Source organism: Melanerpes formicivorus, unplaced genomic scaffold (assembly GCF_026170545.1).
Source record: "Melanerpes formicivorus ecotype bairdi unplaced genomic scaffold, bMelFor1.0.p_v2 SCAF_7, whole genome shotgun sequence".
In the NCBI taxonomy this organism is placed as follows: Eukaryota; Metazoa; Chordata; class Aves; order Piciformes; family Picidae; genus Melanerpes; species Melanerpes formicivorus.
Genome location: NW_027142359.1, coordinates 817,949 through 844,121, shown reverse-complemented (window position 1 = coordinate 844,121; position 26,173 = coordinate 817,949). Strand labels below are relative to the sequence as shown.

General features: G+C 49.1%; 2 protein-coding genes across 4 annotated transcripts in view; both read left to right on the top strand.

The window, feature by feature from the left end:
- RAB3B (RAB3B, member RAS oncogene family) overlaps positions 1-8,250 on the top strand; it is a 96,087-nt gene extending 87,837 nt beyond the window's left edge. For all 3 annotated transcript variants that reach the window (XM_068140591.1, XM_068140592.1, XM_068140590.1), the window contains 2 exons: positions 2,183-2,307; positions 5,972-8,250. In XM_068140591.1, coding sequence (XP_067996692.1) covers positions 2,183-2,307; positions 5,972-6,159 — 313 coding nt within the window. In that variant the 3' untranslated portion in view covers positions 6,160-8,250. The remainder of the gene's footprint in view (positions 1-2,182; positions 2,308-5,971) is intronic.
- A 2,488-nt stretch (positions 8,251-10,738) lies between these two features.
- NRDC (nardilysin convertase) overlaps positions 10,739-26,173 on the top strand; it is a 40,835-nt gene continuing 25,400 nt past the window's right edge. The window contains exons 1-7 of the mRNA XM_068140576.1: positions 10,739-11,079; positions 16,281-16,563; positions 16,751-16,832; positions 18,254-18,407; positions 22,733-22,806; positions 24,180-24,275; positions 25,712-25,834. Coding sequence (XP_067996677.1) covers positions 10,754-11,079; positions 16,281-16,563; positions 16,751-16,832; positions 18,254-18,407; positions 22,733-22,806; positions 24,180-24,275; positions 25,712-25,834 — 1,138 coding nt within the window. The 5' untranslated portion in view covers positions 10,739-10,753. The remainder of the gene's footprint in view (positions 11,080-16,280; positions 16,564-16,750; positions 16,833-18,253; positions 18,408-22,732; positions 22,807-24,179; positions 24,276-25,711; positions 25,835-26,173) is intronic.

The following is a 26,173-nucleotide window of genomic DNA, read 5'->3' as shown; positions in this document are numbered from 1 at the left end:
ATGACTTTGAGAAGCCCGAAGGACCACATAAACTCCTCAAGACTCTGTGAGCTCTCACAGGGCTTGCACTCAGAAGGGAGCAAGTGGAGGAGCCAAAGCTGGGACTGGAGGAGTGCCTGTCCAGGAGGACACTGAGTCAGAAGGTTCACTGCATGCACAAAGCCCATGGTTATTTGCAGTGTGGGTCGGGGCTTATGCCATGGGCTTCATTTTGGTGTTTGTTTTCCAGAGCTGTCCAAACAAACTGCTGCTTAAAGGCAAGTGGCACAGCAAAGTGACTCCTTTGTCACAGACAGCTGTGGTGTAATGTGACTGGCTGCTTTCCTTGGAAAAAGCAAGCAGGCTACTCCCACTAACTAAGAATTTTCTTCATTAGATCAGAGCTGGAGGCTGCTGTTCATTCAAAAGAGAAGGAACCAAGTGCTTTTGAAGGGAGCTCAAGCAGATGAAACAGAAGTGAAAATCTGAGGGCTGTCTTGGCTCTCCTGGGAAATGGCAGATTTGTCTGGAACTGCAGTGTCCTGTGTGGAGGGGTGGTGAGTAGGGACAAAGTGTGGGAGGATGAGTTAGGGGCTGGAGGAGGAACGGAGTAGTTAGGGAATGTGTTGCTTCTGGCAGAGCAGCCTAATTACCTTTGGGAAGGAGGGAGTCTTAGAAGATATAACTAGGTTGGTGAAGATAAAATAGCTTGGGCCTGTCTGAAAAAAAATTGATGCAAGTTAATGCTGCCAAGTGAATACTGTTCTGCTGCTGGCTCTGGGGCACCTCACCAAGGAGGATGGGAAAGTACTGGCCCCTCAGCATAAACAGGAAAAAACCCATAATTAATGGTTTTGTCAAAGAAAAAATATAAAGAGGCTAAATGTAAAGTCAGGCCCCTGAGATCCACAGGTAGCTCCATTCCAGTTCCATCCAGCACATGAGCCATAGAAGGTTTTAGGGACTGTGAGTTCATCCCAGTTCTCTTGCTTAAGCCTCCCTGTACCTGATCCCTTTGTCACTGGAGTTAGCATTTGTCTGATACACGCCGTCTGTCCTTGCAGCTGCTGCTTCCTGCTTTAGGTATCTCTTAATCTGGATGGGTTCAAATATTAGCTCTCAGAGCCTTACCTTGATCCCACATCTTCTCAGTCTGGTGAATTTCTCCTTCTCTTCCACGTTTCTATGCAGTTTTCAGTCTCTGTGAACCCCTTTTCCTGTTCCAGGAAAGATGACTTGATGCTTCCATCTGCTTGACTCTCAAAACACAGGGATTTTTTTGTGGTGTTACTAAAACACAGCACAGCAAATGTGCTGCAGCAAATGAGCATCTCTTTTGTTTGCTCTGAATTGTTGTTGTGCTGTGCTTTACAAGAAGTTGTAAATCTAGCATGATGTGTGTGTCTGTTGTATGGCTTTCTCTGTAGGGATAATATCCTTAAGAGGTGTGATTGGTTATTGGGCAGATGGCAGTTGAAGGAGAATAAGCCTGAGAAAAATGCTTTTCTGTCCTTAGACTTCAAAAATGATTCATTTTTTGTCCAGGTGTCACCATCTTTAGAACACTTGCAAAGCCTTAACAGAAAAGCTTAATTGTAACACAGAGTTAAGGAGTAGTAAACTAGAGCAGTGCTATACCTCCCAGTCTGCACTCTTGCTTTGTGTGTCAGCCTGGTCAGAGACCAAGGAGAGGAGAGACTGAGGGAGCTGGGGCTCTTTAGCTTGGACAGGAGGAGACTGAGAGGTGACCTCCTTCATGTTGGCAAGTGCCAAGAGGATGGAGCCAGGCTCTGCTGGGTGATGCCCAATGACAGCACAAGGGGCCATGGTGGAAGCTGAGGCATAGGAAGTTCCATGGATACAGGAGGAAAACTTTTTCCCTGTGAGCATGACAGAACACTGGAACAGGCTGTCCAGGGGGGTTGTGGAGTCTCCCTCTCTGGAGATACTCAAAACCTGCCTGGATGTGTTCCTGTGTGACCTGCTCTAGGTGATCCTGCTCTGGCAGGGGGGTTGGACTGGATGAGCTTTTGAGGGCCCTTCCAGCCTCTAACATTCTGTGACTCTGTAATTTGTCTGAAGACCATCACACTCTTTAGAGATGCTGATGCTGTTACCAGTGGTGCTTGTTTTCACAAGTGATACATGATTGTGTTGTGCCATAGCTGATGGAAGCTAATAATCGTTTTCTGACCTGCTGTAGGGCCACACAAATCAAGACTTACTCCTGGGACAATGCACAAGTGATCCTGGTTGGAAACAAATGTGACATGGAGGATGAAAGAATTGTTCCTGTGGAGAAAGGGAAACATCTGGCAGATCAGTTAGGTACATGCCAAAGCTTTTCTTTCTACTCTTTCTCTTGTGTTTCTTTATACCATGTTCCTTTTAATTTGTACCACAAAAAGTCCTGCAAGCAGTAATACCTCAATCATGGGGTCACAAGTAAGAAGCATAACATATTCTAGGTCCATATTTTACTTGCTTTGTGCTGAATGCTACCTTATGGTCTGCAAAACCAGTTACAGGCTCCCTTTTTGCTTTTGAAATATAACTGTGAATAAACTCAGTTCCTGGCTTACAAACCTGTTGTGAATACCTGTGCCCTCAGATGCTGCTGTAGTTGAAAATGTGTCCAGAACCATGTAAATGTAAAAAGTGAGTTTTACTGGAACTCCCATTCCTGTTTGGACTTCTAATGTTCTGAGGGCTTTCCTCCCCTCAAAATTCATCTGTTTGTTTAAATACAAACTTGGCATCTAGAATCTGAATCCTTTCTGTATGGGACCTTTAAAGCACACAGAATTTCCATAGCAACTGATTCCTTCAGTAGGGAACTGTTCTGCTGAAGAATTCCCAGTCCTGCCCCAGACCTGTCCTGTATGTGCCCAGCTCACCCTGGAGAAACATGCCCCAGTGCAAAGCAGAGCAAAAGGCAACTGTGCCTGTGGAAAGTGCTGTCTCAGTCTTCCTCTTCTGTAGCCTCCCAAAACACTACCTGCTCATTTTAAAAAGGGCAAAAAACATAGCTAGTTTTTATCACTCAGCTTCATATCCTTCTTGTAACAGGGGTTCCAGAGCTGGACACAGTACTCCAGGTAGGGTCTCACCAGAGTGGAGTAGAGGGGGAGAATCACCTCCCTTGCCCTGCTGGCCACACTTTTCTTGATACAGCCCAGGATGTGGTTGGCTCTCTGGGCTGCAAGTGCACACTGGTGGCTCATGTTGAGCTTCTCCTCCACCAGCACCCCCAAGGCCTTTTCTTCAGGGCTGCTCTCAAGCCAGACCCTGCCCAGCCTACATGGATTGTCCCAACCCAGATGCAGGACCTTGCACTTAGTTTTGTTGAACCTCATGAGATTAGCTTGGGCTCACCTCTCCAGCCTGTCAAGGTCCCTCTGGGTGGCATCCCTTCCCTCCAGCATGTCTGAAATGACTTTGTGTGTGAGGTGGTTGAAATGTCTTTCATTGACTATTGACTGCCCAAAGTGCTAGCTTTTAACATAATGATCACAGGAAGGTTGTCTTTCAGCATGTTTGTCCAAGCTGATATAGTAACATTAACATCACTGAAATAATTTCCTAATCAGACCAAGAAATTGTTAATGGCCTGAACACAAACTAAGTCAAACCAGATTTGGCCACAGCAAAGGCTGAGCCAATGTTGGACTGAGAAATACCACGAGGATGATTCAGGGAGTGGAACATCTTCTGTACAAAGAGAGAGTGAGGGAGCTGATGGTTCTTTAGTTTAGAGGAGCCTGAGAAGTGACCTCGTTCCTGTTTATGGAGATGTGCAGGGTGAGTCCCGAGAGGATGGAGCCAGGCTCTGCTGGGTGATGCCCAATGACAGCACAAGGGGCAATGGGTGGAAGATGAAGCACAGGAAGTTTCATGTAAATATGAGGAAAAATGTTTTCCCTGTGAGGGTGACAGAACACTGGGACAGGCTGCCCAGAGGGGTTGTGGATTCTCCTTCTTTGGAGATATTCAAAACTTGCCTGGATGTGTTCCTGTGTGACCTGGTGTAGGTGCTCCTGCTCTGGCAGGGGGGTTGGACTGGATGAGTTTTCGAGGTCCCTTCCAGCCCCTGAAATTCTGTGATTCACAGAATTTATTGTGCATTCTACATGCATTCCTAGTCACCACCAAAGAGCAAATGGGGCAGACAGGGCCCTTGTCAGATGCAGGGCAGCCATCCTTACTTAGTACTGCAGTGAACATCTCCAGTACCACTACACCTACTGCTCCATGGTTTTTAGAGTGCTGGGTTGGGCTGGCTACCTGCTTGTCATCTTGCACATCACCCCTGGGGACTCAGTCCACCAGCAGTGATAGACAGACACATCAGGTAAGATGACTTCTCTTGCTTTGTGGCAGAATCAAAGTAAACTGATGCAATGCAGAATGCACCCCCCCAAAAAAAACAAAGCAAAACAAACACAACAGAATGAAGCTTACTGCAAAATGAACTCTCTGTGGTGCTGGAGCTCTTGCTGTTGGCAGTATAATAACCTGGCAGAACAGAAGCAACAGCCATTGTAAGTGATGGTTGGCCTTTGAGGTCCCTGGGGTTAGAAAGATAAAAGAAATGCTTCACACTTGAGTGCATTCCTGCTGGCTGAGGCAGGGTTCAGGCTCGTCTGTCAGCAGGTTGGGTCTCCTGTATCACAGGGTGTCACTGGAGGCAGCAGGAAGAGCTGTCTCTGCCACCCCCACCTTGCCACAACTCCAGCCTTGATGGTTCTGTTTTTTTTAATCAGAAAGGGTTGGTGTTGGAGAATATTTACTCATCAGTGCAGCCAAGAGCTGGTGAGTGGACACTAGTAGGAGGCACTCAACATAATTTGTAATTCAGCAGTGCTGAATAGCCCTTGTTAGGGTGCTCTGCTCATGACATGAGCTATACAAGTATTAATTACCCTGAAGGGCTTTCTGTCTAATCAGATAGGGAATGGGAAAAACAGGGCCAAAATTATGGAGTGTTTTGCTCATGAGGGCAGAAGTTAGTTAGCAGAAGAAATACAGCCACATTCATGCTTCTCTTTCTGGTCTCCTTCTGCCAGGCTGCTGTAGTGGTTCAGGCTAAGCCTGGAGCTGTCATGCAGGTGTGCACAGAGCCCGTCTGAACATTACCAGTTGATGATACTGGGAGAATTTGACTCCCTCAACCTGGGCTTGTCCAGGTCTGGATCTTTGTCAGATGTGTTTACTAGGGCCATGGTAGAGATCCATTTTTGCATTTGACTTTTACTGATGCTTGATAGATTTTAGAAGTATTTCTGCTCAGTTTTCTGAGCCTGTGGGAATCAGCTGAGCTGAGAATTATCTGATGTCTTGTTCTCTTCAGGTGACTTCTGACAGTCATGGTCCTGTATTCAGCACTGGTTAGGCCACACCTTGAGTCCTGTGTCCAGTTCTGGGCCCCTCAATTCAAGAAAGATGTTGAGATGCTGGAACGTGCCCAGAGAAGGGCAACAAGGCTGGGGAGGGGTCTGGAGCCCAAACCCTGTGAGGAGATGCTGAGGGAGCTGGGGTTGTTTAGCCTGGAGAAGAGGAGGCTCAGGGGAGACCTCATTGCTCTGTACAATTACCTGAAGGCAGGTTGTAGCCAGGCGGGGGTTGGTCTCTTCTCCCGGGAAACAGTGACAGAAGGAGAGGACTCAGTCTCAAGCTGTGCAGGGGGAAGTTTAGGCTTGATCTTAGCAAGAAGTTCTTCACAGAAAGAGAGATTGGCCGTTGGAATGGGCTGCCCAGGGAGGTGGTGGAGTCAATGTCCCTGGAAGTGTTTAAAATAAGCCTGGATGAGGCACTTAGTGCCATGGCCTGGTTGATTAGATAGGGTTGGGTGATCGGTTGGACTTGACGATCTCTGAAGTCTCTTCCAACCTGGTCGGTGCTGTGATTCTGTGGTCAGGATGTGACAAACCATTGCCATTGCTGTCAGCCTCTATTGATCTCTTTGGGGTCTTTTTCCGCTTCTTCCTCGCAGGTTTTGACTATTTTGAAGCTAGTGCCAAAGAAAACATCAACGTAAGGCAGGTGTTTGAGCGCCTGGTGGACATCATCTGCGAGAAGATGTCGGAGAGCATAGAGTCAGACCCTGGCAGGGGCACCTCTGGCAGGGGCATGCGGCTGACAGACAACCCCCCGCCAGCACAGCACAACTGCTCCTGCTAGAGACCTTGCTCCCCGGGGAAACAGCCTCCTGCTTTCGTCTCTCCATTTGTGGTGATGCATTGTCATGTAGCCCAAAAGGCAGAAGCCTCTGTTGTAGGAAACTGGTATGTTTGTGGAATGTGCTGGAGTGTTGATGTTCTGTATCTCCTCATCCAATCAACAAACCAACACCCCAAAAATCTGAATAAATATTGTGAGTGCACCTGGTGGTAATCTTACACTGAAGAAGAGTTCTGTATCTGGGCAGAGAGGAACCTAATGAGGTTCAACAAGGATAAGGGCAGAGTCCTGCACCTGGGAAGGAGGAATAAACTGCAGTAGTACAGGCTGGGAGGTGATCTGCTGGAGAGCAGCCCTGTGGAGAAGCATCTGGGACTGCTGGTGCACAACATGTTCTGCATGAGACAGCAATGTGCCCTTGTGGCCAGGAAGGCCAGTGGGATCCTGGGGTGCATTAAGAGGAGTGTGTCCAGCAGATCCAGGGAGGTTCTTCTCCCCCTCTGTTCTGCCCTAGTGAGATCTCACCTGGAATATTGCATCCAGTTCTGGGCTCCCCAGTTCAGAAGGGACAGGGATCTGCTGGAGAGAGTCCAATGGAGAGCTACAAGGATGATGAAGGGACTGGAGCACTGCCTGGTGAGGAGAGGCTGAGAGCCCTGGGGCTGTTTAGTCAGGAGAGGAGAGGACTGAGGGGGGATTTAATAAATGTTTATAAATATCTGAGGGCTGGGTGTCAAGAGGGAGGGGACAGGCTCTGCTCAGTTGCACCCTGTGATAGGACAAGGGGCAGTGGATATGAACTACAGCACAGGAGGTTCCACCTCAACCTGAGGAGGAATTTCTTCACTGTGAGGGTCACAGAGCACTGGAACAGGCTCCCCAGAGAGGTTGTGGAGTCTCCTTCTCTGGAGACTTTCCAGCCCCATCTGGATGCATTCCTCTGTGACCTGTGCTAGATTCTATGGTCCTGCTCTGCAGGGGGGGTTGTACTCGATGATCCCTGGAGGTCTCTTCCAACTTCTAACATCCTGTGATCCTGTGTGATCCTGTGACTGGTTTCAGGCTGAAGGAGAGGAGGAACTGGCTACTGTGTGCTTAGTTGGAAGCAAAATCTGCCCTGTAAGACTTGGACAGCACTGTCTCAGAAAGATAAAAGTATCAGGAACACCGAAATGTGAGTGTTGGCCAATGTTAGTGCCAGTATAAACAGATATTTTTTTTCCCCCTCTGCATTTTGTGTTGATTTAGATTTTATCTGTTGTGCTGGGTGGTGTGTGGGGAGTTTTTTCCCTGGTTTTGGATTCAACCACAAAGTATGATTCAAAATAAAAGGAAGATTGATTACAGAAAGTCACCTGCCAAAAATGGTAAAGATGTCCTGCTGAGAGTTACTTTGTAGGGCATCGTTCTTTGGAGGGAGGAAAAATTTTTAATGCCTGACATCTGATGTATTCTGATACTTCCCACAGCTCTAAAATGACAAATACCTTTCCATCTCTGTCCAGAACCCTGTGCACTGTCCCCAGGCAGAGCTGTGGGTAGAGGAGGGAACTACTTTGGTGAGTCTGTGACCTTGCCTACTACACTGTGTACCTTTGTGAGCACGCACTTTTTGCATCCCTGCTCCACGTGGTGGCTGCAAACTATGTCTGCCAGTGTAAACCAGGTGGAAATGCAGAGTTTGCTGTGCCAAGGTGGAAATTCTGACAAGTTGTATGGCTTTACCTTAGGCCTGGGAGCTTCTCTGACTGAGGAGACTTTCTGGTGTCGGTATCTGCCCCCTGCACTGAGATTTGCTGGATCAGGACACTAGCAATTGCCTTTGTAACTTTGCTCTGTTGCTTCTGGCAGTGTAATAGTTCTAAGAGAACAGGCACAATATTCTGGAGGAAAATGCAACTCCACTGGTGTGGTTTGAGCTCCTTGTGCTAAAGGCTCTGTCTCTTTGTATGCTGCTTTCAGAAATCTTTCCTGTGACGTGTTTTGGGCGTGTGTGATCCACTACTGGAAGAGTGATTTGTGCAGTGCTAGGAATGTGGTTCCTGTATCTCTACAGCTCTGAAACTGCAAAATAAAGAGAAATGTAGCCACTGAGTGTGACCAGAGAGCTTGTGTGAGCTGCATTGCTAGCATCAGGCAGTGATGTGCTTCTACAAAGGTTTCTTTAATGCTTTTAAAACGCATCACCAGACTACATCCATGTTTTTCAACAGGGAGACAATCCTTGATCCCAGCGATCAGCAGTCACCCTGCAGATTTAAAAGAGAGTGAAGAGAAGGCTTATTTGGCCAATAAACGTGCAGTGTATTGTTCTAAGTGTAACAGAAGCAGGTTTGAGGGCAGCAGAAAGAAAGCAAAGCTTTCCCAGCAGGGAGTAATGACTTTGAGTTGTGCAGATATAATGAAGTGCATCAGTGCAAATAATGATTTTTCAGCTCAGCAACCCAATGGTTGAAAGAGAATGGATTCAGCAGAAATGGAGTTCCTTTTATTTTCTTTTAAGCTGTCCTTTTTTTATTATTTTTTTTCCCTAGCAAAGAAGATCCTTCCTTTTTCTACTCAATATATCATTGTGTTTCACTGTGTTCCAGTCAAGCCACAAGTATGTTCCAGGCCCATCAAGCTAGGATGGGCAGAATTGTTTTTCTCAGCACAAGCCAGCAAGTATAGTCTGAAGAGCTGGAGAAGATGGTTATGAATTAGACCTTGCCCTGCACTGCATGCACCCATAAATCCCTGCAGAGTTTATTTCAAGTAAGAAATCAAATCCTGACACACAACTGATACATAAAATACATATTAATGGAGAGATGTGTCTCACCAGCTTACATTTGCATCAAAATCTGTGAAAATACAGAGAAAACCTTTTGCCTTGAGTGCCATGCAGCTGATTTTTCAGTGCCACTAGTGAGTCAGTTGTTACTTGTATGAACTCCTAATGGCAAAGTGCAAGACAGTAATTTGTCAGGGCAAGGGGAAAAACTGGACAAACCTGAAATTCTCCATGAGGTCTTTTACAGAGCATTGCACTTGGCTGGCAGTGGCCTGGGAGTGGCAGTGCTCACGGAGCGGTATGGTTACAAGATGAGTAAAGGGTACTACAAAGTACCAGGGTGACTGCTCTGCGGCTTGCGTAACACAGCACCGCATGTAAGCCGTACCGGAGGCTCTGGGCTAGAGATGGGCCTTGGCTTCCATCTGGTGGACAAACAAAGCACTAAAGCATTAGTTAGCTGACCAGCCTGAATTCCTTTCCTAGCCCTCCAGTGTCAACGTCACCCCTGTCTCTCAGACAGCCCCCCCTCTCATCCCTTAACTTTGCTTTCATCATCTCTTTTTTGTTTTGCAGTCGACATGGACTTACACACATGCAATAGCTGAACAGCACTGGTGTTAAGGAACAGTGCAAAAAAGGATGTGACAAAGGCAATGGCAAGCGTCATAACAGCTCTCCTGGCATTACAAGAAGGATCTTGGTGCCAGGTGTCAGCTTCAAAGATATTTAAGCCAAGAGGAAAAAACGGTGCTCCTATTGCCAGGGTTTGAAATCACTGCATCAGCACTGCAGCCTCATCATGGGGAGCTGGGGAATGCTTGAAAGCATGTGGCCAAGGCTCGGCCACGACAGAGCAGACAGGTGGTTGTCGCATGTACAAACTCTCGGCCATTACGGCTACCCTTAGGGGAAGAAAGATTCCAATCAGTAATCAGCAGCAGGCACGCACTGGATGTCTCCGAAGGCGGCGGTACTGGTGGCTGAAACGACTGCGAGCTGCGCGTAGCTCCCTTACGCGCGGGAAAAAGCCAGGTGGAAGCAGTTGTGCGGAGAGCTCTGATTTGGTGTGCGCTCCATAGTGCTTGGCTGTGCCAACCACCGCCGAGGGAGGCCGATGACTACGAGCCCCCTTCTTCTTGACAAGTTTTGGTCTTGAGTTCAGCACCTTTGGCTCTACCCAACCAGGGGACTTAGCCGGTCTGGGCAGCTGGGGTCGACAGACAGACTCCTGCCCGCGTACGGCACCGGCTCGTCCGCCGGAGCGAGAGGCACACGCCTGAGCTGCGCCTCCTCCACTACCGCCGCACTCTACGCTGAGAGGCGTGCGCGAGCGGATTGGTCCTGTCACGAGTGAGCGACAGCTAATTGGACCAATAGTCGAAGGAAAGAGGAGGGGGCTGGCCCCCTCGGCCCGGTAGTTGGACTATTACAATGTAAGAGCAAGGGGGCATTAATACCGGAGTGGCAGGACACAGAGAGGATTTCCCGGGCTCGGGCTCTGCTCTTCCGGGCTTTCCTTTCTGCCATTGAGTTCTCTGTTCTCCCGGCCTGACTGATGCAAGGAGCTGCCTTTCTCTCCATCTATATCCCCATCTGCGGGTTCCTCCACCCCGACCATGCCGCCAGCCTTCTCTCCGCCAATCAGAGCCATTTCCTGACCAAGTGAGGGCCTGGGATTGGTCGATTTTCTCCACCTGGCGCGGCAGCGGGTGCTGACTGGTGCGGGCCTGGAGCCGTCGTTGTCGTCACAGTTACTTCCTCGTGCGGCGGAAGCTGACCGGCTGGCGGCGGGGCGAGGGCGGCCGCCGGCGGCGGCGCATGCGTAGTGTGGCGGCCGCCTTCGCACGGAGCGGCCGAGCGGTGCGGGCGGCGGCCCGCGGCCTGGCGGTGCGCGGCCAGCTGCTGCGTGCCGTTGCCCACCCACGGTGGTGCGGTGCAACCGCCGTCATGCCCGGTAGGAACAAGGCGACGTCCAGCTACAGCCGCCCGGAGCTGGCGGTGGGGCAGCAGGCCGGAGAGGGCAGTCGCGACGCCAGAGGCCGCTCGCCTCATGGAGAAGAGGAGGACCGCGGGGACGTCGGTCCCGGCACCAATCTCGGCGACCCTGACATCGTCAAGTCTCCTAGTGACCCTAAGCAGTACAGGTGAGGGCTGGCGGTGCCGAGACTCGTTCTAGCGGCACGGGAAGGCTTACGGCGGGGGGGAACACGACAACGTGACACAGCCCCTGGCCGCTCTCTGGGGTAGGCTGGGGCGGCCTCTCCACGCCTGCCCATGGGGAACCGGACCCGGCCGGCGGGAGGGGCTGGGTGCCAGCCTGCCCCGTGTCCCCAGCACTCTGGCAGAGCTGTAACCTCAGGTGCTTGACGCCGGGTTCCTTGATCACAGGATCACAGGCTCTTCTCGCTTGCTCCCTGTGATAGGGCAAGGAGCAGTGGATGTAAGCTGCAGCACAGGAGCTTCCACCTCAGCACAAGGGGGAACTTCCTTACTCTATGGGTCCCAGAGCACTGGAACAGGCCATGTGGTTTGTGTACGGTGATGGGGCTAGGCTTGCACAGAAAGGAAAAATCATGACTTATTTAAAGGCTGTGTTGAGGCACTACGTGTCCAGGGCACAGCAGTACTGAATCGTTAGTTTGCAGCCCTTGTTCAGGCAGCTCTGATCTCTGAGTGTTAAGCTGAAGTGCAAAATGCAGGTGAAGTATTGTAGAGGAGATGCCGACTTTGAAAAAGTCTGTTGATCTGCCTGGTTTGGGTGAGCTGCCAGTTTGTAATAAATATGCCTGTGGCTTGAGACAAAAATTACTTTTGTGCTGCCATTTTGCTTGTGTTTTCACTTTATGTTTCTAAGTAACACCCCCTAGAATTGCTAAAATGATCACCTTCACCCTTCCTGCGGGTGGCCTCTGTGGCCCTCCCGCAGCGAGGGACTCGGCTGGGAACACGAGTGGGGGCTGAGCCGTTCAGTCATTCTTGAAGGAATGCTCTTGTGACTTCTTTTTGCTGGGCAGGAGATTATTCAGCCCTTGTTAGAGATGGTTTGTTTTTCCAATCTTTATTCTCTTGATGTCTGATCTGTGCAGCCAGTTGAGAATCTGCCGAAGCCTGGAACTGAATTTTGGGTTTGCAGTGACGCTGTCTGACAGTGGAATTCCCTGCTGGCTGTGTGAAGACCGTGCTCATTGGCGTAGGGAGGAACTTGCTCCCTCCTTTCTTGCCCTACTTCCTTGCTACTTCCTCTGGATCTCTGCCTGCCTCTCTGTGGCATTCTTACTCATCCCCTGCTTTGCAGGAGGCTTGTCTTTCTGCACACTCCAGAGTTACAGATGCTGTCAGCTTAGGAAACTTCTGCTTTTGCTCTCTGAAGCAGCACAGTGATGAAGCTTGGGAAAATCCACTGAAGACTGCCACTGGCTCTCTGTCTATTTGGAGGCTCAGGAGCCTTCTCTGCATGTAGAGAATGGGAGAGTACATTTGCTTATAGTGTAAGACAAACTTACACCAAAATCTTCCCCAGCCCCTGCTGCATATTCTTAACAGGTGGAGGTCAGAGCTGCATCTTTCCAGCTTGATTTCTGTGTGGGGAAGTGAGCCTTGCACGGGGCAGATTGTGTCTGCATTGTAATAATGATGATGTGGTAGCATCAGCATGGTGGAAAGCAAAGCAGACCTGTGTCCACAGCTATCCACCAGGCCTCCTAAGTGAAGGTGATGATGGCTGATTGGAAGATGCACCTAGCACTTCTCTCTTCATGCATGCAGTTCAGTCCCAGCAAGCTTCATGTGTCCATCTGGTGACATGAATCTTAATGCAGAAGTTTGTATTCTGTCTTCTCAGATATAGTGAGCACAAATCAAAAGAGTTCTGACAGGGATTGCAGAGCCTGTCTTCAAAAGTGAATTTGTTGGGTTAAAAATAATTGTCACAATGCAAGTTGTTCATTAGAGCTGTGAGTGGGTAGTTACCTTTACCAAAATGGATGCTGTGTTTGAATTGCTCCATGTAGGGAATTCCATGGGCTTGCACTGCTTGCTTTGGGTAGCTTGGAAAATTAAAATGCTTCTCTCAGTGCAGACTGTGCATCAGTGTGTGTTTCAGTATTTACTGAACTGCTAAAAACCCCTCACAGAATAGAACTGTGGAATGGTCCACGAAGGGACCTCCAAAGGCCATCCAGTCAGCAGTCAGCAGGGACTTCCCCAACTAGATCTGGCTGCCCAGGGCCTTCTTGAGCCTCACCTTGAATATCTCCAGGGAAGGGGCCTCAACCACCTCCCTGGGCAACCTAAAGAACTTGTTCCTCAGGTCCAATCTAAATCTGCTCTGCTCTAGCTTGAGGCCATTGCCTCTTGTCTTGTCAGTGCAGGTCTTTGCAAACAGTCTCTCTGCAGCCTTCCTGTAGCCCCCTTCAGGCACTGGCAGGCTGCTTTTAGGTCTCCCTGGAGCCTCCTTTTCTCCAGGCTGAACACCCCCAGCTCCCTCAGCCTGTCCTTGCAGCAGAGGTGCTTCAACCCCTTGATCATTTTTGTGGCTCTCCTCTGGTCCTGCTCCATCAGATCCATGTCCTTCCTATCTTGAGGACTTCAGACCTGGACACAGTACTCCAGGTGAGGTCTCCCCAGAGAGGAGCGAAGTGTCAGAATCACCTCTCTGGATCAGCCGGCAATGCCTCTTCTGATGCGTTCTTGTGTCATCATTGATCCAACAAAACCCTTGGTGCTAGCCAATCCTGTTTAAACTTGTCCAAGATGTTTAAACAGTACCTTGAAAAACGTGGATTCTGCATTTCATTTTTCTCTGTATCAGTGCTTCTGCAGCTCTGCAGAAGAGCAGCTGGGCTGTGCTTGCTTTTTGGTCTGTATTTTGCACACTAGCTGATGCTCCTGTATTGCTTACACTTGTCCTTTTCCACTGGACTGAAACATGGAAAAAGTAAAGAGCACCCATGCCAGAGTTGCTGCCTCTGCTCAGTATGACCTAAACTGTTCTAGATTCTGCTGGAGTGCAATCTGATAGCTTCCAGCAGTGGTTTGCTTCAATTGTTGCCTTGCTGCCGTGTGTTTTCTGTCCCAGTGTGTAACACCCATGACACTGGAGGTGAGTAATGTAAAATTACTGTGATCTGCTGCATTAGTGGAGTTACTTGGGAAGGATCAACAGGAGCTCCAGGATAATAGAATCACAGAAAACATCCAGTTGGAAGAGACCTCCCAAGCTCATCTAGCCCAATCTTCGACCCAGTTTAGGGTCATTCCTAAACCATGTCCCTAAGTGCCAGGCCCACACACTGCTTCAACACCCCCAGGGATAGTGACTCCAGCACTGTCCTGGGCAGACTATTCCAATGTCTGAGAACCCTCTCTGGGAAGAAATATTTCCTAGCATCCAGCCTGAACCTCCCCTGACACATCTTGGAACCGTTCTCTCTGGTCTTGTTGCTTGCCACCACAGAGGAGAGGCTGCCCCCTCCTCACTCCAGCCTCCCTTCAGGGAGTTGTAGAGAGCAATGAGGTCCCACCTCAGCCTCCTCTTCTCCACCCTGAACACCCCCAGATCGATCAGCCCCTCTTTGTAGCCCAGGTGCTCCAGGCCCTTTTCTGGACACACTCTGTCCCCTCAGTATCCTTCCTGTAGTGAGTGGCACAGAACCGAACACAACACTCAAGGTGTGGCCTCACCAGTGCTGGGCACAGGGGAATGATCCCCTCCCTGTTCCTGCTGGCCTCCCTCTTTTTAACCCCAGCCAGGATGCCATTGGCTTTCTTGGCCACCTGGGCACTGCTGGCTCATATTTAATCGACTGTCAGCCAGAACCCCCAGGGCCCTCTCTGAGTCACAGCTTTCCAAGCACACATCCCCAAGTCTGTAGCTTACCATGGGGTTGTTGTGACCTAGGTGCAGGACCTGGCACTTGGCCTTGTTAAACTTCATGCAGTTAGCCTTGGCCCATTGGTCTAACCTGTTGAGGCCCCACTGCAAAGCCTCCCTACCCTGCTCTGCTACAGACTTGCTTTGATACCCTGATTTTTCTGGGGGTGTGGGATGTGAGCATGGGTTTGGTTTATGCTAGCATCTTTGGGGGTTTTGCTGGATCAGATACAACCTGTCCACATCACGCTGGTTCTTTGGTTGGGTCAAGTATTTTCTGGATCTAGCATTCCTTCCTTTCCACAGCTGATGTGCTAGCCAGTGTGAGCTCCAGGAGAGGAGCTCTGGCTAGCTGGACAAACTGTGACTGTCTAGTCCTGATCTGATGTGGGTCTGATGCTGCTGAGAGATCTTGCATTAAGGGACTGGAGCACTGCCTGGAGAGGAGAGGCTGAGAGCCCTGGGACTGTTTAGACTGGAGAAGACTGAGAAGGGGCTTTAATAAATGTTTATCAATATCTGAGGGCTGGGTGTCAAGAAGGAGGGGACAGCCTCTGCTCACTTGTACCCTGTGATAGGACAAGGGGCAATGAATATAAACTACAGCACAGGAGGTTCCACCTCAACACTGAGGGTCCCAGAGCACTGGAACAGACCCCTCAGAGAGGTTGTGGAGTCTCCTTCTCTGGAGACTTTCAAGACCCATCTGGATGTGTTCCTGTGCGACCTGAGCTAGATTCTATGTTCCTGCTCTGGCAGGGGGGTTGGACTCAATGATCTCCAGAGGTCCTTTCCAACCTCTGACATCCTGAGGTCCTTACAGTGCAGAGCATTGGTGCCTGCATTCCTCAGCCTGAAAAGTTGTAGAATGGTGCTGAACAGGAGGCTTGTGGGTCTTTTTTACCCCTGTGTGCACACAGATCCATAGGAACCTGTATGTGTGAATGTACACACAGACACAAGTCTATCCTGCTGCTTGGTAGCAACCCAACCAACCCACTGGGGCTTATTTTATGAAGTCTGCAGTGGAGATCTCTCCTTTCTGACACATGCCTGCAGTGTCTGTGGGCCTCATTTAATGGGAAGCATTGATAAAATCAAATCCAGTGAAGTCTCTGGGGCCTATTTGGAGGCAAAGACTAAGATCTTAATTGTGTCACATCCTAATGTTTCCCAGAGCCTGACAAGCATAACAGGCTGTGGAAGTTTGGGTTTGCATGTTCTGAGGACATGAGTCTATTTCTCAGGGGGTGTTAGTAGCTTAAAGATTTCACAGAGAGAGAAATTAAAGCCCAAATCTACCTCCCTGACCTTGTGGGGAGAAGGGCTTCTGCTGTTACCTCAAAATGCATCTTTCTTCATGTAGCTATTGAGTAGCAGAAGAACTGTTGGAGAAAGTACAGACACTTGATCAGTTCTGAAAGTGGAGGCTTGGGAAATGAGCAGAGTCTCTGCCAATGCTCCTTCTTTCAGGTACATCAAGCTGCAGAATGGCTTATCTGCACTTTTAATTTCGGATTTGAATTACTTGGATCTTGCCCCAGCGGCCTCGTCTGAGGGGGAGGAAGACTCTGATGGGTCTGAAGAGGAAAGCAATGAAGGTGAGGACTCTGGATCCGAGACTGAAGATGATAGAGAAGGCTTTGATGAGGACTGTGATGAGGAGGATGAGGACAAGGATGGAGATTTCAGTGATGACAGTGAATTAGAAGAGTTAGCTGAAGAAGCAAGAAAGAGAGGCTCTACAGAAAAGCAGGTGAGTGCTTAAAGCTGTAGGGTGAAAAGATAGGTGGGGAACTTTCTTGTTGTTTGAAACCTTGTGACTGGGCCTTCAGACTAGAGTTTTGTATTGTGCATGCCCTGACTGATTTATCTTCTGCTTCTGTCATTTGCCTGGAGTGTTTCTTGAAGCATTCTTTCTGACTGTGTTTTATTTTCTCTAGTCTGCAGCAGCCCTTGCCATTGGTGTTGGCAGCTTCTCTGATCCTGAAGACCTGCCTGGATTAGCACACTTCCTGGAACACAGTATGTGTTTGCTCCTCTTTTATCTGCTCCAGCTTCAGTGCAAAATAACTGCTGTCTAGGTGTGATTTTCTGTAGTCTCTTAGTATGATATCAGCTACCTTATCATCTGTTTTCATTAGTTAAATACATGTATACTGATTTGTAAGAAACTCTTACTGTGGGAGAAGGTGCCCCATACTCCCTGTCAGGCTGTGTCTTCAGGTGCTCTTTGCTGTTCAGAAGGTGCCCCATACTCCCTGGCAGGCTGTGTCTTCAGGTGCTCTTTGCTGTTCAGAAGGTGCCCCATACTCCCTGCCAGGCTGTGTCTTCAGGTGCTCTTTGCTGTTCAGAAGGTGCCCCATACTCCCTGCCAGGCTGTGTCTTCAGGTGCTCTTTGCTGTTCAGAAGGTGCCCCATACTCCCTGCCAGGCTGTGTCTTCAGGTACCCTTTGCTGTTCAGAAGGTGCCCCATACTCCCTGCCAGGCTGTGTCTTCAGGTGCTCTTTGCTGTTCAGAAGGTGCCCCATACTCCCTGCCAGGCTGTGTCTTCAGGTGCTCTTTGCTGTTCAGAAGGTGCCCCATACTCCCTGCCAGGCTGTGTCTTCAGGTGCTCTTTGCTGTTCAGAAGGTGCCCTATACTCCCTGGCAGGCTGTGTCTTCAGGTGCCCTTTGCTGTTTTCAGCAAGACTTGGACAGACTGAGAGCTGGGCAGAGAGGAACCTAATAAGGTTCAACAAGGTTAAGTGCAGAGTCCTGCAGCTGGGAAGGAAGCATAAACTGCAGCAGTACAGGTTAGGAGGTGATCTGCTGGAGAGCAGCCCTGTGGAGAAGGACCTGGGAGTGCTGGTGGACAAGAAGTTCTGCACGGGACAGCAATGTGCCCTTGTGGCCAAGAAGGCCAATGGGATCCTGGGGTGGATTAAGAGGAGTGTGTCCAGCAGATGCAGGGGGGTTCTCCTCCCCCTCTGTTCTGCCCTAGTGAGACCCCACCTGGAAGAAGAGAAGGTGCCTCTCACTCCGTCAGGTTGTGTCCTCGGGTACACTTTACTGTTCTTTGTGCAATGTGCACGTGACCAGTGGCTTTATGAACTAGGCTGCTGCTGCACACCTTTGTCCCTAGCAAAGGCTCAGATGTAAGACAAGCAGGGCCAGGAACCACATGAAATTTCTGTCTAGACCTCTCTAAAAATACAAGTCTTGACTTAGGGAAGCCAAGCATGCCTAGAAAGGCAGTGCTGTCTGCAGTCTCTTTAAGCCCCCTGCTGAAGGCAGATCACGGCAGTCGTGCACAGTCTATTGCTGTTTAGTAGTTAACCTCTGCTTGTGAGCTGTGAGTCAATTGTTGGTAGCACTGTGCTGAGGAAGGATAACTGTAGCTGCCAGTTGGAACAGCAAATTATTGTCATTTTGGTAATCTTGCTGCTTTTCTTCCCCCCCCCCAGTGGTTTTTATGGGCAGCTTGAAGTACCCAGATGAGAATGGGTTTGATGTGTTCCTGAAGAAGCATGGGGGCAGTGACAACGCTTCGACCGACTGCGAGCGGACAGTCTTCCAGTTTGATGTGCAGAGGAAGTACTTCAAAGAAGCACTGGATAGGTAACTTCACAGGAATGGTGACTAGGTGTGCAGAAATGTTTGTGTGCCTCAGGAGCTTGGGTGTAGCTCTTCTTCATTTTGGGATGAAGGGTGTTGCTCAATGCCCGTAGGTACTCGCCCTACAACAGTGGCTCTTGGATCCAAGGAAAGACTACTTCCCTTTGGGCAGGTTAATGTCTGTGAGGCAGAGCCAGTGCAGTTGGGTGTCTAGGATCCATGTCTAAGTCTTCATGCTTTTGGATTTGTGTTTTTTTAAGTAGCATTGGTGGCAGGATAAATCTTAAGCAGCGTGACAGCTGTTTAGGGGGAAGTAGCCAGGACAGTCCTCACTATCAATAGAGACTGGGGGATGAGATGTTAGAAAGCAGCCCTGTGGAAAAGGACTTGGGGGACTGATGGATGAGAAGCTGGACATGAGTAGGCAGTGTGAGCTTGCAGCACAGAAAGCAAATCACAGCCTGGGCTGCACCAAAAGATGTGTGGCCAGCAGATCCAGAGAGGTGATTCTGCCACTTTGCTCTTCTCTGGTGAGACCTTACCTGGAGTACTGTGTCCAGGTCTGGAGTCCTCAAGATAGGAAGGACATGGACCTGATGGAGAGGGTCCAGAGGAGGGCTATGAAAATGATCAGAGGTTTGGAGCACCTCTGCTATGAGGACAGGCTGAGGGAGCTGGGGGTGTTCAGAACGGAGAAGAGGAGGAGGCTCCAGGGAGACCTAATAGCAGCCTGCCAGTGTCTGAAGGGGGCTACAGGAAGGCTGCAGGGAGACTGCTTGCAAAGGCCTGCAGTGACAGAATGAAGGGCAATGGCTTCAAACTAGAGAAGAGCAGATTTAGATTGGACGTGAGGAACAAGTTCTTTACTATGAGGGTGGTGGAACACTGCAACAGGTTGCTCAGGGAGGTGGCTGAGGCTTCTTCCCTGGAAGTATTCAAGGTGAGGCTCGACAAGGCCCTGGGCAACCTGATCTCAACTGGGGATATCCCTGCTGACTGTGGGGAGGTTGGACTGGATGACCATTGGAGATCCCTTATTACCAGACCATTCTATGATTTTGTGGTCTCAGAGTCCCATGGACTCATCCTCTGAAATACCTGTCCTGAGAGAGCGAGTGGTTGTTTTCCAAGTTTCTTTGTTCCTGAGTGTAAGCCCTCATGGCGGGTGGGAGGGCAGCCTTGAGAGTTGCAGTACAGAATGTGCTTCAAAAGGATGCTGTGCTCATGATACAGGTTAGTCAGTTAGGTGCATATCTCTTGCCAAAAAGTATTAGATATGTTGGTCTGTGCTGTGGGATATTCTGGGACAACAGAGGTCCAGCTTTTGGCATGGTTTCCTCAAGGGAAAGGAGATTAGAATAAACCTTTATTAGAATAAACCAAACCAGGTTGGAAGAGACCTTCAAGATCATCGTGTCCAACCCATCAACCAATCCAACCCACCCAAACAGCTAACCCATGGCACCAAGCACCCCATCAAGTCTCCTCCTGAACACCTTCAATGACGGCGACTCCACCACCTCCCCGGGCAACCCATTCCAATGGGCAATCACTCTTTCTGTATAGAACTTCTTCCTAACATCCAACCTGAACCTCCCCTGGCGCAGCCTGAGACTGTGTCCTCTTGTTCTGGTACTGGGTGCCTGGGAGAAGAGACCATCATCAGCCTGTCTACAACCTCCCTTCAGGTAGTTGTAGAGAGCAATAAGGTCACCCCTGAGTCTCCTCTTCTCCAGGCTAAGCAGCCCCAGCTCCCTCAGCCTCTCCTCGTAGGGCTTGTGTTCCAAACCCCTCACCAACTTTGTTGCTCTTCTCTGGACTCGTTCCAGCAAGTCAACCTCCTTCCTAAACTGAGGGGCCCAGAACTGGACACAGTACTCGAGGTGTGGCCTAACCAGTGCAGTGTACAGGGGCAGAATGACCTCCCTGCTCCTTCTGGCCACACTGTTCTTGATGCAGGCCAGGATGCCATTGGCCCTCTTGGCTGCCTGGGCACACTGCAGGCTCATGTTAAGCCTACCATCAACCATTACCCCCAGGTCCCTCTCTGCCTGGCTGCTCTCCAGCCACTCTGACCCCAGCCTGTAGCACTGCATGGGGTTGTTGTGGCCAATGTGCAGAACCCGGCATTTGGATGTGTTCAATCTCCTGCCCTTGGACTCTGCCCGTCTGTCCAGCCTGTCGAGGTCTCTCTGCAGAGCCTCTCTACCCTCCAGCAGATCAACTCTTGCCCCCAGCTTGGTGTCGTCAGCAAATTTACTGATGATGGACTCAATGCCCTCATCCAGATCATCAATAAAGATGTTAAAGAGCACAGGGCCCAGCACTGATCCTTGGGGCACACCACTAGTGACTGGCTGCCAGCTGGATGTGGCACCATTCACCACATTCACTCGGCCCTCCAGCCAGTTCCTAACCCATCGCAGTGTGCTCCCGTCCAAGCCAGGGGCTGACAGCTTGGCCAGCAGTTTGCTATGGGGGACGGTGTCAAAGGCCTTGCTGAGGTCCAGGTAGACTACATCAACAGGCCTCCCCACATCCACCAGGCGGGTCACCTGATCATAGAAGGAGATCAGGTTGGTCAGGCAGGACCTGCCCTTCCTAAATCCATGCTGGCTGGGCCTGATCCCTTGGCCATCCTCTAAGTGCTGTGTTATTGCACTCAGGATGATCTGTTCCATGAACTCACTCATGGGGGCATGGCAGCCGAGTATCCTTGTGGGACAGCAGCCTCCACTGCCAATTGACTTGCACAAACCAGATTCCTGCAGTGACACCAAGAGCAAGTGTTTGCACATTTTACCATGTATTGCCTAAATCTTACTTCACTGGGCCAAATTCAGTTTGCATTTGCACTTTAATCTAACTTTTTTAGATGTTTGGAAGTGTGAAAGAAGAAGGAAAAAAATTACTTCCAACCTGTCACAGCAGCTCCCTTGGTGGAGGGGAAAGACAGAAAGGAGGAGTCCTGTAGAGCAACATCTCATAAAAAGCCTAAATGAATGGTGCTGGTGATTTCTGGTCATTCAAGCACTTGGGGATCTGAAGAGGTTGGAAGACATCACCTTACAGTAGTCTTGAGCTTAGGGAGTCCTGTATCTGTGGAACTGCCAGCCATAAAAGAGACTGGATGAGGCACTTGGTGCCTCATCAACTAAACTAAAGTTGATGGTGTTGGGTGATAGGTTGGACTTGATCTCCAAGGTCTTTTCCAACCTGGTTAATTCTGTATTCTGTATTACTGTTAACCTCATGCTTCAGTCAGTTCAATGCATCAGTAAATTAAACACATCCTAGATCAGAAATTAAACACATCCTAGATTTTCTGTCAGCCTTCTGCAGAGTTTTCACTGTAGATCTGTCCCTTTCCCTTGCTCTGCTCTCTATGTGTACAGGAGAGGAGATGAATCCAGATGGCAACACTGACTTTTATAGTAGACAGTAAAATTGTATTGGATATTAAAAAAACTACATTTCAGGACATAATAATTTTTTGCCTGCAGTTAGGAAGGAACATTCCTTAGGGCTGTATTACCCTATCAGGAGAGGCTGAGGGAGCTGGGGGTGTTTAGCATGGAGAAGAGGAGGCTCAGGGGAGACCTTATTGCTCTTTACAGCTACCTGAAAGGAGGTTGTAGCCAGGTGGGGGTTGGTCTCTTTTCCCAGGCAACCAGTGGCAGAATAAGAGGACACAGTCTCAAGCTGTACAGGGGGAAGTTTAGGCTTGATCTTAGCAAGTTCTTCACAGAAAGAGAGATTTGCCATTGGAATGTGCTGCCCAGGGAGGTGGTGGAGTCACCATCCCTGGAGGTGTTCAAAAAAGGATTGGATGTGGCACTTGGAGCCATGGTTTAGTTGTCATGAGATGTTAGGTATTAGGTTGGACTTGATGATCTCTGAGGTCTTTTCCAACCTGGTTGATTCTGTGATTCTATGATTGTTCCTAATGAACAGCTGAGGATTTCATCTGAAGCATCTGATACTGGTCCCTGTCAGAACCAGGAACCAGACTAGGTCTTGTCTTGACCTGGTATGATCATTCTTGGGTTGTAAGTGCAGGCAGTCCTGCACCCGTGAATGTCATGCCCTGCTGTGCCCAACCAGTTCGTTGCCATTTGGTGTGCAGGGAACCCTTGCCCCTTGGTTTCAGCTAGTGTCGCACAACTGGCACTTAGTCTTCCTCAAGACACTATAGTCCAGGGTTACATCATTTGTAGTCAGACAAGCAACATTGTAAACTGAAATAGCAGATGCTGGGTTTAATCACTGGGGTTTTACCCTATTTCAGTAGACACTGAAGAGAAATGTGTGATTCTTTTGTTTCCTAGGTGGGCACAGTTCTTTATTCACCCACTAATGATCAGGGATGCAATCGACCGAGAAGTCGAGGCTGTAGACAGTGGTAAGTAAAAGTACCTTTTCCTTTATGTTGAGCTCATATTCCTTAACCTGTTTGGTGACACTGGTCATGGGGTTCCATTCTGAGCTTCAGTCAAGTTCACCTAACTTGACAGAGAGCTAGCTTTTCAGTTTAAGTTCAACAGATATCAGTGGCCGTTAGATGAGAGAGACTGAATGTGAGGCCATCACTGCAGAAGTTTATCCTCTCATTTCTTGAATTAGAAGTTAAGAGTTTTAAGTGGTTTGGCAGTAACTGGTGGGGCAGTTACTTGAACATGTGGATGTCCTTCAGTGAACTACATCCCTATAGCCCCAGTGCTCTTTTCAGTCCTATGTGGAGTTGATGCAATGAATTGAGGTGCTTGTACTTGTCTCTAACACCTTACTGCACAACTGCTTCACAGATAAGAAATTGAACCAGGTGTAGAAGTGAGTGGAGTGTTCACTCTTTTTCCCCAAGATGTAACAAATACCCTCAGACTACCTATAAAAATACACAGGTTTAGAAGAAGCCCTGCTGTTGGCAGATACACCAAGTGGTTCAAATATCTACTCCAAGACCTCCTCTTCTGGCAAGGGAAAAAGAGCAACTTGATCTTAGTGATTCAGTGTCAATGTAGGCAAGGGCCTGTCAATTAAGGTGTGGTTCTTCAACAGCTTAAGCCAGTCTATGCCTTCACTTGCCCTGCCTTGGTCATGCAAATCTTCTCCTTCCCTTGTACTGACACTATAGTAATGAGCTGCCCAGTAAATTGTCAGCTTGATTAGCTGGCTGCAGCATAACCCAGCCAAAAGAGCTCTTCTCTGCACCTCTCTTAATACCAGCAGAAACAGGAACAAGAAAATGCAGCTCAAGAAGGTAAAATTTTGGCAGAGCACCCAAACTGGTGTAAACTGATTGCAGAGCTTCATTTTTTTAGAGTACCTTGTTAAGCTTTCCATTTCTTATTTTGTTGCTAGGCCAGAAGTTTTTCTGTGTGATGTACAGGGGCAGCAGGTTTGTAATTTGTTCTCTGTCCCTTTCTGCAAGGCCTGACCCTGTAGAATGTCAATAGCCTTTGGTTCCCATCAAACTGAACAGATGGAGAGTGTCCAAACAGGGCAGGTTGGGGCTTTACATGCTTCCCCTCCTTATCCTTATCTTCACTTCTCAGCAAGGAGCTGTGCTTTTCCCCTTCTCTGGACTGAAGCTCACTTGTTAGCAAGTCCTGCTTCTTACCCCGTTTCCCCACTCCATCCTACATGAAAGCACATCGCAGGTCACATCTGGTGTGTCTGCTTCTCAGTTTGGTTGAGGTTTGTGCTTTGCTTTGTTCTGTGAGAACATGACCTCAAATTTCCATGCATGCCACTGAAAATTGTTTCCATTGGCAGAGTATCAGCTAGCAAGACCCTCTGATGCAAACAGAAAGGAGATGCTCTTTGGGAGTCTTGCCAAGCCTGGACATCCGATGAAGAAGTTTTTTTGGGGTGAGTTCTGAATTGATGTTATCAAGCAGCGATAAACTTTTCACCACTTAAAAGGTGCACTATCTTATCATGAGCTATCTTATCACAGCAAACACTAACCTTTCTCAGAAGTATTAAAGTGGCTACTCATTTTACAGCACAGTGCTTGAGAACAAAAGCAGCTGTCTGCTGTGTAAGGTGCTTTTCATTCCGGCACTGCTTTTTGCTGCTAGCTTGCCCTAGAGGTGAAATCCTGTAACTTGATGTTAATGTAGAGGTGGTGCCCTCTGAGTCATCTCTGTCTTGCTTAAGCTTGCTTTTTTTTTTTTTTGCTATTAAAATTTCCTGGGTGGGGGGGAAAAAATGTTTCTTGGTTTGTGCCTAAGGAAGCTTCTCAAAGTCAGGAATTCACTGTTGGACTTGCAGAAGTACACAGCTGTGCGACGGGAGCAGAAAGCAAGTTGGTTCTTTACATCCTGGACAGCAGAGAGCTCCCTCACCATCATGGTGCTGGGGAGCATCATGTAATGTGGTGCAGAGTTAGCTGAGATTTTTCATACATGTCTCTAGTGACCTGTACTGTACAGCATACTTTTTTTCCCTCTCTCTTTCCCTCCCTGGTTCTGCAAGTTCCATTGGTGAGGGAAGAGCTTGCAACATGCAGTGAGCTGTGCAGTGCATGGTACAGGTGACCAGTAGTGCAGGAGGGGCTCTGTCCTCCCTTCTCATAGGAACTAGAGACTGGGAGATGCTAAATCTCAGTCCACATTCCTTTAACTCCAGAGTTCTGTCAGGTATTTTTAACATGTGACTGTGACCATGTTCAATACAAGGGCAGGAAAGAAGATCCTTGGTATACGTGGCCTTACAGTAACTAGGGTCTAGGTACTGGGCCAATCACAGCCTGGGCTGTATCCAGAGATGTGTTGCCAGCAGATCTGGAGAGGTGATTCTGACACTGTGCTCTGGAGTCCTCAAGATAGGAAGGACATGGACCTGATGGAGAGGGTCCAGAGGAGGGCCACGAAAATGATCAGGGGCTTGGAGCACCTCTGCTATGAGGACAGGCTGAGGGAGCTGGGGGTGTTCAGCCTGGAGAAGAGGAGGCTTCAGGGAGACATAATAGCAGCCTGCCAGTAAGTGAAGGCTACAGGAATGCTGGAGAGAGACTATTTGCAAAGGTCTGCAGTGACAGAACAAGGGTCAAACTAGAGAAGGGCAGATTGAGATTGGATGTTAGGAACAGGTTCTTTACTATGAGGGTGGTGGAACAGTGGAACAGGTTGCCCAGGGAGGTGGCTGAGGCCCTATCCCTGGAGATATTCAAGGTGATGCTTGACAAGGCCCTGGGCAACCTGATCTAGTTGGGGATGTCCCTGCTGACTGCAGAGAGGTCAGACTGGATGACCTTTGGAGGTCCCTTTTGGCCTGGAGCATTGTGTGATTTCTGCCCGCAGGTAACGCGGAGACGCTCAAGCACGAGCCCATAAGGAACAACATTGACACCTACACCAGGCTGAGGGACTTCTGGCAGCGCCATTACTCTGCTCACTACATGACTTTGGTTGTGCAATCTAAAGGTAACTTTGTCTGTTCCTTCCTGATTTGCAAGTGACACAAGCCTTGACCAGTTGTGCTGTGTTACTGTCAGCCTGCCTCTGGAGAAACTTCTGACTGGAGCTGTTGAATCCGTTCCAGATTAACACGGGAGGTTAAACGTCCAAGATCTGTTTCAAACAGAATCTTGTTGGAATGCAGAGTCAGACTACTTAAACAACTTCATGGTACTGCCATCAACTGTGAACCTCCACAGATCATGATGGGGAACCTGACAGGGGTTCTCCCAGTTGCCCTGTTTGGCAAGAGCTGTTAAAACACATTTCTCTAGGAAGGGTACAGGTGGAAGGGCTTTGGGCTTT